This window comes from Gekko japonicus, unplaced genomic scaffold, assembly GCF_001447785.1.
Source record: "Gekko japonicus isolate JY-2015 unplaced genomic scaffold, Gekko_japonicus_V1.1 scaffold672, whole genome shotgun sequence".
Lineage (NCBI taxonomy): Eukaryota > Metazoa > Chordata > Lepidosauria > Squamata > Gekkonidae > Gekko > Gekko japonicus.
Window position 1 is genome coordinate 738,168 of NW_015161423.1, and position 13,202 is coordinate 751,369.

The window sequence follows — 13,202 nt, forward strand, 5'->3', positions numbered from 1 at the left end:
GCGTGCGCACTAGATCCCATGGGTGTGAATGCACAGATGACCACTCGAAGATCACCAGTTACAGGTAAGCAACCTGTTTTTCCCCCCTGTTGAGGATTTTATTTTGGCTCAAATTATACTGGGTTTCCTGCTTAACAAATTCAATTTTTCTCCTATTATTTCTCTGTGATGCTTACTATGAGAACTCAGGCTATTTCTGTAAGCTATTTTACTACACAAGTATCTTTAGTATGGCCTAATGATTGGTGTGGGGAACTATACACTATGAGATAATTTGGCTGATTGTTATATGTAGCTGCCTTGGAGCACACGTTGAGTCCTGTCCACTGGCAGAAAGGTAGGAGGCTGAAACTGTTTTGTCCTGTATGGGGATGGGGTGAGTGCAGATAGAGTTGCCAGGAAGTAGTTTCTAAATTTGACTAGAGATAAGTGGCTTTTGATTTCAAGGTGCAAGCAAACTGTTATTTTGGAATTAGTGCTGCCTGCCTGAGTGCTTCCTTAGCTACATGCCTGTAAATTTGGTCTATAAATTGGAGCCAGTGTGGTGTAGGGGTTAGAATGTCAGACTAGGATCTGAGAGAGCCAGGTTCAAATCCCCACTCTGCCATGGAAGCTTGCCCATGTCCAGTCACACTCTCAGCCTCACCTACCTCACAGAGGGCAGAATGTCCCAGGCCCCACTGGGGAGAAAAAGTGGGGTATAATTGAAGTAAATATAATTTGTCTCAGATGTAGTAAGATTAGGTAAAGGTAAAGGTTCCCTTGCTCGAAAGCCAGTCGAGTCCGACTCTAGGGTTGCGGTGCTCATCTCCGTTTCAAAGCCGAAGAGCCAGCGCTGTCCGAAGATGTTTCCATGGTCATGTGGCCGGCATGACTAAACACCAAGGCGCACGGAACCCTGTTACCTTCCCACTGAAGTGGTACCTATTTATCTACTTGCAATTTCTTGCTTTTGAACTGCTAGGTTGGCAGGAGTAGTAAGATTACTGCTCTGCTAAAAAGAATTGCCATGTAAAACATGTTTTAAAGTTTCTACTCCCCAACATTTATATTTTACATTTGCCCTTTTAATGTATTGCATAAACATTTTAACCCATTGTGTGATGGGAGAAAAAAGATATACTCCTTCTATAAGAAACTTTAACTTCCCAGTTTATTTATTTCTCCCAATAGGAAATACAAAACTTGGCCCTCATGGTGAGTACAGTTTATTCTCTGTCTACATTGTGATTTACACCCAAATTTCAATTTTAGTTATATAATTATTATAAGATTTGGGTTACTTTGAGCAGAAGAAGTCCAAAATCACATGCACAAAAGTCACATTACAAAGTTTTCCATTCTGATGGGTTGATGAAGTCAATGTGCTTTATTTCTGTTTCTATAGTACAGCACCCAAAGGCTGGAAACCACAGTTTAAAAATAGCACATTAGAAGCAGAATAAATTTTCGATTAAAAATTAAGTATTGGCTAACAGGATAGTTATCATTTACATAATGCTCTCTGAATGTTAAAAGCACTTCACACATCCCACATACTTGGTTCCAATATAAAGATTACCCCAGTCCCACTTAATCAGAGCCCATAAATTAACTTGCCTGCTCACTGACATCAAATGCCCCTTCCCCATCTAGAAAACATCCCTGCATTGTGCTCTCTGCTGAATGTGACAGAAACTCCCTCTCCCTTCTTCCTCGTCTCCCACAGAGGAAAGGACAGGTGTTTTTCCTCCTGCAAGACTGCTTCCACACGGCATAAATTCTTCATGTCGCTTTCATTACCACTCATAATGCAGAGTCATGCATATTGATAATGAAGCTTCCACACAAGGGAGTTTTCTGCACACTTTTCTCTGTCTTTTTCTGACTTTCCCCATCCACACATTCTCCATACCATAGCAAGTCTGTACTGGCTCTCAGAGGCGTGGCCAAAAAGCTCTCTGGAAGCTCAGCGGGGGGGGGGGGGGGATGATGGGAAAGTGATATATACATGGGGCTGATGAGAAAAGGGTGTTGATGTGGGTAGGACTTTTGTAGGGCAGGAAAATGTATACCACTCCTTCCAGATGCTGTGTTCTTTCCAAAAAGCAGATTTAGGAGTGTATGGAGGAGTGGGAAAATCTGACAATTACAGCACAACATTGTGTGTAATCTCTAAAAATAAGCACCCCAGTTTGGAAGCCAAAGCAGAGAAACACCTCCCTGTGGAAACAATCCAAGTACCACCAGCAATGCTTCCCTGCTTCCACCATCATTTGTGTGTGGGTGGGAGGCTCTTCAACAGGAGGTAGTAGTGAGGTGTTGCTTGCGCCTTCTGCAAAATCCCTGTAGAACAGCAAACTGCCCTCAATTCCTCAACTTTTCAGAATATCCCAATGGTCTTTGGGAAGGGAAATAATAATGGCAACTACAAATAATGGCCTTGGCTACAAAGTCACGTTAAAATTATGGACTTCTGTGTAATTTAGCAATCCTTGCTGACTCTCTACCGATATTAAAACTTATTTTGTTGCCTTGTTGCAAATAAAACTAAAATATTTTTTCTTAGGGTCAGACCAGACACTAGAAGATCCACAGACAGAGGAGACCCCAGTTCAGATTTGAGCTGTGCTATTCAGGGAAAGGATATTCCTGACATCAAATGACTCTCCCCCCCCTCCAAGAGTTGATGTTTGCCCCATTGATGAAATCATATAGGCACAAATTAGGCAGTCTGTATATTTCCCCCAAGAGGGCAAATGTTAGCTATGGTGAACTCTTAGAGACATGAGTTAAATTCTCCATACCCTGCACTGTTGTTCTGATCTGAATCAGAGCCTCCCACAACTGTTATTTACCCCCCCAAAAAAATTGAGAGCATCATGGATCTTAAAGCATCTTGTCTGTTTTGACCATTAGAAAAATGATTTATCAAGCCCTGTAAAAATCCTGTAGCCTTTGGTAACAGCACCAGATCTGGCACTGGAACTCTGCTAGCATTGTTATTGAACCTGTGTTATTTTGCCCTGGCACAAGCATTCGCTGAAAGAGGAATTATATTGCCATTAGAAAAAAGGCTTATGTCTTACGAGCAGGTAAGTAGAATGGAAATTTGGATTAAAAAAAATACTTATATGGCATTTATCCTACATTGTAAAATAATCAGTTGTGGTACCGCTGCTTCCTTCACATAGGGTAATATATTGGTTACTATGTTTTTAGGGTGCTATACAACTTAAAATGGTATATACAAAATTACATTTCTGCTTAGCGGTCACTAATGCTGATTTTTTTTTCCTGTTAACGGTACATTCTTTCACATCTGTCCTGCTTTTACTGAGCTTCAGAACAGTTGTTTTGAGGAAAATAGTTAATTTTTTAAATGAAAGTATGCTATTTTATTTTCATGTTTTAACAATAATGTTTCTTTCAGGGTCCTCCTGGACTGCCAGGTCCTCCAGGTCCATTGGGACCACCTGGACAAAAGGTTACAGTCATTTCTTGTGATTCACAAAAATTGACACGGGTTGATCGAGCAAGAATTAACTTAAGTTTGCATAACTTTGGATTGTTTTCTAACAGTGCCATCCTAAGCAGAATTACACTCTTTAAAACCCATTGAAATCAGTAGGGTTGCCAGATAGCTGGCAACCAATGGGAGTCGTGGAGGGGGGGTTGTCATGGGGCAGTGCTGTCACACCAATGGAAGTTTTTAATGTAATTTTTCTCCCACCAGCTGCTGTAGCAGCAGCCGCCAGTGGGAGCTGCAGCCGGAAGATGTCCTGCTTCCAGTGGGTAACTGACAATCCTAGATACCCGTGGACTTAGAGAGTTGTAACTCCACTTAGGATTGCTCTGTAAATCTACTAATAATTTGAATGCAATTGAACTGCATGACCTGTAGGGCAATCTCTCCCTTGTATTTTTCTCACTCTGTGATGTAAATGCTATTGTAATCTTTTCTTCCTACTCTTCATAGCTCACATTTTAACATTTTAGAATAATAAAATCTTTTCCAAGAAATCCTCCCTAGGTCCAGAGTCTGAGAGGTGTGAGCTCTCCATCTTCACACTTTCCACATTTTCCTGTGTTACCTTGTTTCATTCTATTGACTGGTAAAAGCATGTGCACATTAAAGTTTCTGCTTCATGGCAAACCGAAATGACCCTCTCACACCAAATCAGGTAACTGCAACAGGGATAGATGACAGTTACCTTGTTTTAATAACTCAAGCAACATAATATAAGCAAGCCCACCTATAAGATTAATTTCAGGTAATGGCTTTTTATGTGATTGTTGCACCATGCTATGGCAGGGATGAGCAACTATTTCATCCTCATAGATCACAGAGAAAGCATACCACAGAATTAAGTATGGACTTTAAATGCATATTTTAATTGCATGCAGCTGACACTTGGATGAATGCAGTGAGCACTGAAATACAAGTGGGGTAAAAGGTTGCACTGTTTCACTGGCATTCTCCTCTGGATAACACTTATCTAAAATTTGAATGTGTCTGTGTCATGATAATTCCAGATGGGTAGCCATGTTATTTTGTCAATCCATATTATTGGCAAAGGGGCTGGGTTTTTTTTTTTTAAAGATGCAATCAAAAGAGAAGCCAGAGTGGGTGAGAAATACTCCCAACTGTTGATAGATAAACAAGGGAAGAACAGAGTGAAATATGATAATATGATAATAAGATACAAATATGATAAGATACAATTAGATAAGATACAATAAGATACAATTAGAAAGTTTTGGGGATGTAGCTGACCTACTTAATATCTGTAAGGTGCATGATATGCACGATATTAGCACCTATATTGAATGAGGAATTCTAAGGCCTTTTAAGACTTTAGCTGTGGGGTAGTATTGAACTTTATAATCCCAGGTCAGCAATTTTGCACTGGATGTGAGTTGTGACTCATGAAAGCTTAAGCTAGAATAAATTTTGTTACTCTTTAAAGTGCCATTGGATTTCGTTTATCTTTCTCTGTATAATGAGAACACTATGGCACCTTGATTATAATACAAATAGCCTTGCCAAGTTGTACCCTGAAGATGAAAAAGCAGATGAATCAGCCACAGTTACTCCCATATGATGCCTTCAGTCACCCCCTTCTCCATTTTATTTAACAAGTGGAATCCCAGGTTTGGTTGCCCAACAGGCAGTGGGGCTGCCTCACCTCCCTCTGTATCAGGTAACCTAAAGATGCAGTATGGATTTCCTGTTTGCCGCAAGGATTGCCAGCTCTGGGTTGGGAAATACCTGGAGGTTTTGGGAATGGAGCCTGAGGAGGTCAGGATATAAGGAAGGGAGGGACTTCAGTGGAGTATGATGCATAGAGTCCACATTCCAAGGTAGCCATTTCTCCAGGTGAACTGATCTCTATTGCCTGGAGATCAATTGTAATGATGGAATTAGCTAACAGGTGCATTCTGGTATTATTCATAAGAGCTACTAGATGTCATATTGCAGAGAGATGCTATTCATTTGTTAGCCAAACCCCAAACTTCATATACAACTAGGTGAAATAGCTCTTTATATTTTTCTTTCCCCTTGTTTCTGTACCTTAGGGAGAAGTTGGCCTGACAGGTCCTCCAGGACACAATGGTGAAAAAGTAAGGATACATATGTAGTGTATCAAGTGACATTTCAGAATCAGTAATATGGATTTGCAAAACAGATTAATATCAGGTTTAAATGAAAGAAGATGTTATTTTCTTCTCCCTGGAACTGAAATTCCTGGTATAAAGGTTTTGAAGACTCAGGTTTGTAAAATATGCCTGTCTTTAGCGATACAGTATCAGAACTTCCAGTGTTCTCCCAAGCTGGGCCTGAGTATCTTCATGCTAGGTTATCAGTTGTATTGGCAACAATGTAAACTCATTCCTTATCTATAATTCTCATTAGATTTTCTGAATCCAGGGTGATTTTTGCATAGAGATTTTCCATTTACATTGGAATAAGTTTTGGATTTACATTGGAATAAATTTTGGAAGACCTATTTATCTAGCCTGGTCTTTTCAAGTCAGGAGTAATGTGGCTAGTCAGAGAAATCCTGTAACACTTATTTGTAAGTAAATACATTATTTGAAGAAGGAGGTAGGGCAAGGTGAAGAAATCCTCTCTCCCCACCCCATCCTTCCCCAGACCCATGTATAGGCATTAATATATAAAACACAAACAGATGCATGTAGTTCTCCAGAGGTCCAGGGGCAGTCCTTCCTGCTGGGATATAGTTCCTCCATTCTGAAGGCAGAGTTGTCCAGCTTTGTAGTCCTGGGGGGAGGGGCTTGTCCCCGGAGTCCTCAGTTTTTTCAGCTGTATCTAACAGCAGGACATCTCTGGCAGCACTCTTAGGATCGCCGTGGTCATGGCTAACTAGCATAAAACAAACAAACACAGAAAGTAGAGGAAGCCCCCAAGGCTTGCAGAGGTCAGAAGCTTTGGGGCAGAAGACCTGTGGGGAGCGGGAAGGGCTTCCTTGTCTCCTCAGCAGCTTTTTTTTTTTTTTGCTATGGAGAGAAACCCAGTAGCCGACGATGTCAGGGTCTTCCCTCACACCCCAACGCTTCCAAGTCTGGCACCACAGAGGGGTCTCCAGCTCTAGGGCTGGGAGCTTTCCTAGTTCTCCCACAGGGGTGCAAGTGCCGGCAGCAGCCACACCAGAGCACCTCAGCCCTCTGCATGGCCCTGGGAACATCAGAGGGAGCCAGCTCTAAAGAAGGGAAACCACACTGGCTGCAACTTCGGCCTTCCCAACCCTCTGGAATCCCAGTAAGACCCAGTCAGTTTACTGTTTAAGGGCCTGCCTCATAGCAGAGGAGAGCCCTTTCAGTTTTGGGGGAAGGAGGACAGTAAGGCAGAAAATGGCAGCCAAGGCAAGCCTATCTACCTTCCAACCCAGAGACAGCACGGTCTCTGGGCCTCAGCTGGATAAAGAAAGGGAAGGAGCCCACTCCATAGACCTCTCAAGGGACAATGCCCAGGCCAACTTGCTAGCTTGGATCAAGGAAGAAATCCAGAGGGAAATAAAAGAGGCCATGAGTCAGACCAGCCAAACCAGGAGAACACCCTCCAGGTCATCTGTCAGATGTGGAAGGCTTTCTTCATCTAGCAGAGCCTCCCGGGACAGGAGGTCAGAGAGAACATCCTCCTTTCCTTCCCAAACCAAAAGGAGAAAGAGAGACAGCTCTTCTAGGCACAGCAGGGAATCCAGTCCCCTCCTGAGCCATCACTATGAAGAATCTGAGGTCTCAGACTCCTCATCCACGAAGGAGGAAGGGAAGCTGTTGGAAGAGGCCATTGTCATCACAATGCAGACACAGCTTTTCCCCGAGGAGGGGTATGCCAAATTATTGCCAAAGGTGTTGCATATATTAGAGATTTCTTGCAACACTAAGGGAAAGGAAGAACAAGACATAAACTTCCCAGATGGGTCAGACAGGGCTCTTCCCAAGGTGGGGGTGGCCCCCTCCGGAATCCTCTTCCCTGCAATCTTTAACAATGTAGTCAAGGCTGAATGGGAAGCCCAGCTAGAACAAAGTCTAACCACCCTATTATTTCTAAGTTTGGTGTAGTGGTTAAGAGCGGCAGAGTCTAATCTGGAGAACCAGGTTCAATTCCCCACTCCTCCACATGCAGCCAGCTTGGTGACCTTGGGTCAGTCACAGTTCTCTCAAGAGTAGTTCTCTCTGCGCTCTGGCAGCCCCACCTACCTCACAGGTTGTCTGTTGTGGGGAGAGGAAGGGAAGGAGATTGTAAGCCACTCTGAGACTCCAAGTGAAGGGTGGGGGATAAATCCAACTCTTCTTCTAAGTTCTACTCTTTGTTACCAGAGGCGGCAAAGAGGTTCAAGCCCCTGGTGGATGATCTCTTGGCCTGTGCTAAAATTCCATGCTTCCGATTGAAGCAGATGGTTTTCCCAGGGATACCTGTGACAGACAGATAGATCAGGCTTTATGCAAAGTCTTCAAAGCTTCTTCAACAGCTTTGAGAGCCTCTATGGCATGCTCCCTGTTTGCTAGAGCTGCCTACTCCTGGGCATCTGATCTTGCAGCATCAGACATTAATATCTCCAAGGAGCTCAAGAACGAAATTAAAAAGACAGCCGATGCCTCCCTGGATGTCATCCAGCTATCAGCAAGAGCCGTGGCTTCTAGCATAACAGCCAGACGTAACACCTGGCTCCAGAGTTGGGAGGTAGATCCCGAAGTCCAGGCCAGGGTGGCTGGAGTCCGCTTTAAGGGTGGCAACCTTTTTGGTGAAGGTATCAACAAGTACCTCATGGAAGATAAGGACAAGAAGAAGGTGTTGCCTTCCAGGAAGAAAGACAGTAAGTCCAGGAGAGACTTCCTTTTGAGATTCCAAACAAACCTCAGGGGCCAACTCTTCTAGGAGCTTCAAAGGGAGATGGCAGCCCAAGCAGCAAGGCAGTAGCAAAACAATCAACTTTAACAAGTCCGGATAGAGCACCAAGGGTCCCAAGAAGGGATCCTCAGCATGACTGTGCCGAGACTTCAGGCACCCCAAGAATCAGGGGTCGTCTGCAGGAGTTTGTAGTTCAGTGGCATCACACTGTGAACGACAAGTGGGTCTTGGACACAATGGCTATTCTTTGGAATTCAGCTTGATGTCATACAATTGTTTTCTTCAGATACAAAGAAGTCGCTCTGACCAGAAACATTTTCTGGAAAAGGCCATTCAACACCTACTAGTCATAGGGGTGATAGAACTAATGCCAGAAACATAAAGGACGGGGGGGTGTTCTATTCAGTTCTTTTCATAGTCCCAAAGAAGAACAGGGACGTCAGGGCCATTCTGGATCTCAAATGGCTGAACAGGCATGTCAGGACAAAGAGATTCAGAATGGAGACCCTCCAGTCCGTTGTAGCATCTATCAAGAAAGGAGACTTTTTGGCATCAATCAATATATCCAAGACCTATCTGCATATTCCTATCAGGGACGCTCATAGAAGATTCCTATGTTTTGCATACAATGGGAGGTGCTTCCAATACTGGGTGCTGCCATTTGTGCTGAAATCAGCAATAGTTGGTGAGATTATCCAGAGTCCCAAGGTGGAAGTGATGCTCCTGGCAAACTATTAGGGATGATGGTATCTCGACAGTATGTTCTACAGTGGTCTAGGTTTCATGCCCACCCGCTTCAGATTCCTGCTTCCGTTTCAGTACCTAATTGCCAGCAAGAAGTACAAGTTTTTTCAGCTACCTGGATTCCTAAGACAGGAGCTCAGATGGTGGATTGTTCCTTCCTGGTTCCAGGAAGGGATTCCCCTAAGGGAGCCAAAGAGAACCAAGATGACAATGGATGTGAGTCTTACTGGATGGGGGGCCCATGCACAAGGGAGAATGGCACAGGGCAACTGGTCATAAGAACATAAGAACATAAGAGACGCCAATGTTGGATCAGGCCAAAGGCCCATCCAGTCCAACACTCTGTGTCACACAGTGGCCAGAAATACCAGTGCCATCAGGAGGTCCAGCAGTGGGGCCAGGACATTAGAAGCCCTCCCACTGTTGACCCCCCCCCCAAGCACCAAGAAGACAGAGCATCACTTGCCCCAGAGCCCCTAGCTATACCTTGTGGCTAATAGCCACTGATGGACCTCTGCTCCATATGCTTATCTAATTCCCTTTTGAAGCCGTCCATGCTTGTAGCACCCACCACTTCCTGTGGCAGTGAATTCCATGTGTTAATCACTCTTTGGGTGAAGAAGTACTTCCTTTTATCCGTTCTAACCCGACCGCTCTGCAGTTTCATGGAGTGCCCACGAGTTCTTGTATTGTGAGAAAGGGAGAAAAGTACCTCTTTCTTTACCTGCTCTTTCCCATGCATAATCTTATAAACCTCGATAAGAAACAAAGGAGGCAGTTCTAAGCATCAACCTACTGGAGGTCAGAGCAATAAGGCTGGGGTTAGACAGTGTCATAGATGCAACGAACATGAAATTGAGCAAACTTTAGAGGACGGCGGAAGACAGGAAGGCCTGGAGTGATCTGGTCCATGGGGTCGCGAAGAGTTGGACTCGACTGTGCGACTGAACAACAACAACAAAACTGCATTTTCAGGACCTTCTTTCAGGACATTGTGTCCTGGTGCATATTGACAACATGACAGCCAAGGCTTATGTGAACATTCAAGGGGGTACCAGATCCTTTCACAAAGAGGCCAAGATTCTAATGCACTGGGCAGAGAGTTATGTCCTTAAAAGCAGTGCATGTCGCAGGACAGGACAACTCCCCAGTGGACTAGTTGAGTGGAAGGACTATGAACCGATTGGAGTGGATGCTGAACAAGGAGACTTTCCATCCGATTTCTCTCAGATTCAACAAGGTGGAACTGGATCTCTTTGCCATGGATCAAAGTCACCAAGTCCCAAAATTCATGACAAGAACAAAGTCACCTCAGGCCATTGGGGTAGACACCCTAAGCTGCGAATGGCCAAGTCAGCTTTTTTATGCCTTTCCTCCAGTACAGCTGATACAGAGGGTCATATAGAAGATCATAGAGCAAAGGGCAGTAGTAGTCCTGGTGGCACCCTTTTGGCCACGGAGGTCATGGTTTCAGGACCTGATGAGGCTTTCCTCCAAGGACCCTTAGTGTCTCCCACTGAGGGAGGATCTACTTCTGCAAGGATCAATGAAGCATTCTCAACCAGGTATTTTAAGCCTAACAGCCTGGAGGTTGAGCATTCACAGCTTGCAGAGATAGGATATCCAGAGGGGGTGATCAATTCCATGCTAGCCTCCAGTAATGGCTCCACAAATGAGGGTCTACAATAACACCTGGCAGGTTTTCCAGGCATGGTGTCTTAATCAAAGTGTAGATCCTATTACGGTGTCAGTAAAGTTCTCTCTTTCCTACAGGAGGGATTGGATAAGGAGCTCAGCACCAGTACTCTCAAAAGGCAGGTGGTTCTCCGCTATTACGCATACAAGAAAAGGGGAAGATCTGTCCCAACACCCTCATGTTAGGAGATCCCTCAAGGGACCTTCCTTGCTAAATCCTTCCCAGGTTCACCGTTTCCCAGCCAGGAGCCTAAATGTAGTACTCAAAGCACTTTCCAGGGTCCCCTTTGAGCCCGTGGCTTCATGCCCACTCAAGCTAGCCTTTAAAACCATCTTCCTTGTGGACATTACCTCAGCTAGGAGGGTGTCTGAACTACAGGCCCTCTCTGTGGAGAAGCAACTTTATCTTCCACATTGATAGAGTAGTACTCAGGCTGAACCCATTGTTTATTCCTAAATGAAACTCCACCTTCCATAGAGCAGAGGATGTAGTACTGCCCTCCTTTTGCCCCAATCCTAAGCACTCTAAGGATAAGGAGTGCCACTGCTTAGGCATAAGGAGGGCTTTAAGTTTCTATCTTGACAGAACCAAACCATTCTTTAAGACTGACTCCATGTTTGTGTCTTTCAGGAAGTTTTCCCTGGGACAATGAGCGTCAATGTCCACCTTGAGTAGGTGGGTGAGAGGGTGCATCATCATGGCCTATAAGACCACAGGTTTGGATCTGCCACAGGGCATCACGACCCACTCCCTGAGAGGCCTATAGGTCTTCAGCAGCCTATAGGTCTTTTCCTTCCTTGGAAATAATATGCAAGGCTGCTACCTGGAGGTTGGTGCACTCATTTACCAGGCACTACAGGATATATAAGGTGGCCTCAACCAAACTGACCTTCGGAAGGAAGGTCCTACAGCACACCCTTCCAGCCTAGGAGCTGAATTCTCCTACCCTGGGGCACACTGCTTTTTTACATCCCTGTAGTAAAGACTGACCCACCCCTAGGACCACTGGAGAGCAGAAGATTTGCTTCACTTACAGTGAATCTTCCTTCTCAGTTGTCCAGGAGTGGGGCAGTGCTACCTACCCAAGGTTTTCTCTGGTATGGGCTCCTAGTGCTGAAGGGTCTCCTGTCAGAATTTAGGATCTTCTGGTCAACGTTGCTATCCATAGGAAGGGACAATAGGCTAGGGAGTGGTTGGGCCATCTCCTCTAGCACTTTATTCTGGAATTGGAGCAGTTCCGCCTTCTGTCGTTGGCTTTAGTTCTTAATTAGGAAAGTTTCCTAATGTTGTTTCTTTTGAGTTGTTGGGTATTATGAAGAGGAGGGAGAGTTATGGCTTTGAAACGGCCGGTTTCCAACTTGCCCTACCTGGGCAAGATAATAGAAAGGGCAGTGGCAAGTGAGTTACAGGGCTTTTTGGATGACACTTCCATATTAGATCCCTTCCAGTCCGGCTTTCACCTGGGTCACAGGATGGAGACGGCACTGGTTGCCCTCACGGATGACCTCTGAAGGCACCTGGATCAAGGCGGATCGGCAGTGCTGTTGCTGTTAGACCTGACGGCTGCATTCAATACAATCGACCATCAGCTACTGATCCACCACCTCGCCAACACTGGAATCCAGGGACTAGCCCTGCAATGGCTTGATCTTCTTCGTGGTCTCTGTGCTTCACACCAATGGGATCTAGTGCGCCTGCGCTGGATCTGCCGGTGCCTAGCAAGCTCTTTTAGAAGGATTTTCGTGGCCAGCCCTACTGAGCATGCTCAGGAGCCCCAGTGAGCATGCCCAGAAGGGCAGGCATGGACATCCCGCCAGTTCTTTCCTTTCCGCCGCGCTGAGCAGACCTGTCTTCGAGAGGTCTGGCCGGATCGCTGCCTTTTGATCACTTTTAGTGACTAGCTCTCCGTTTTCGCTTTAGTTTTTTCTTCAGTTTAGTTTCTTTTTCTGTTTTTTCAAAAAAAAAAGGAGCCTTTTTGTTTTTGGTCGTTTGGGGAAAATTTCCCTCAGGCTTTCGGCCCGCTGGCCCCCCCCCCCCTTGTATGTGTTTCGTCGTTTGAGGTAAAATTACCTCAGGCCTTCGGGCCGCTGGCCCCCCCCCCTCCTTGTCGCTGGCTTTTTCTCCTCAGTCTATGGAGAAGAAGAAGGCAAAAAGGTCTAAAAAGTGGGGATTTTTCAACCGTTGTCGTTCCTGTGGAAGTAAATTGGCTCCCCCAGACGGCCATAAGTACTGTATCTTTTGCCTTGGGGAGACCCACAAAACAGACTCTTGTGAGCATTGTGCGCAGTTTTCCAACCAGACTAGGAAAAACAGAGCGGCACGTTTAAAAGTTTTTCTCCTAGAGAAGGCGCTTCAACCGATGGCTGACCCGCCAGCTCTTTCTTCCGTCGTCATGTCTTCCGCTGC

The 13,202-nt window shown here is 45.1% G+C and overlaps 1 protein-coding gene across 1 annotated transcript in view; it reads left to right on the plus strand.

Moving 5' to 3' along the window:
• The window catches only part of COL13A1 (collagen, type XIII, alpha 1), a 308,444-nt gene that overhangs the window by 205,761 nt on the left and 89,481 nt on the right, over nt 1-13,202 (plus strand). The window contains exons 23-25 of the mRNA XM_015428404.1: nt 1,174-1,197; nt 3,413-3,466; nt 5,560-5,604. Of these exons, the coding sequence (XP_015283890.1) occupies nt 1,174-1,197; nt 3,413-3,466; nt 5,560-5,604 (123 nt within the window). The remainder of the gene's footprint in view (nt 1-1,173; nt 1,198-3,412; nt 3,467-5,559; nt 5,605-13,202) is intronic.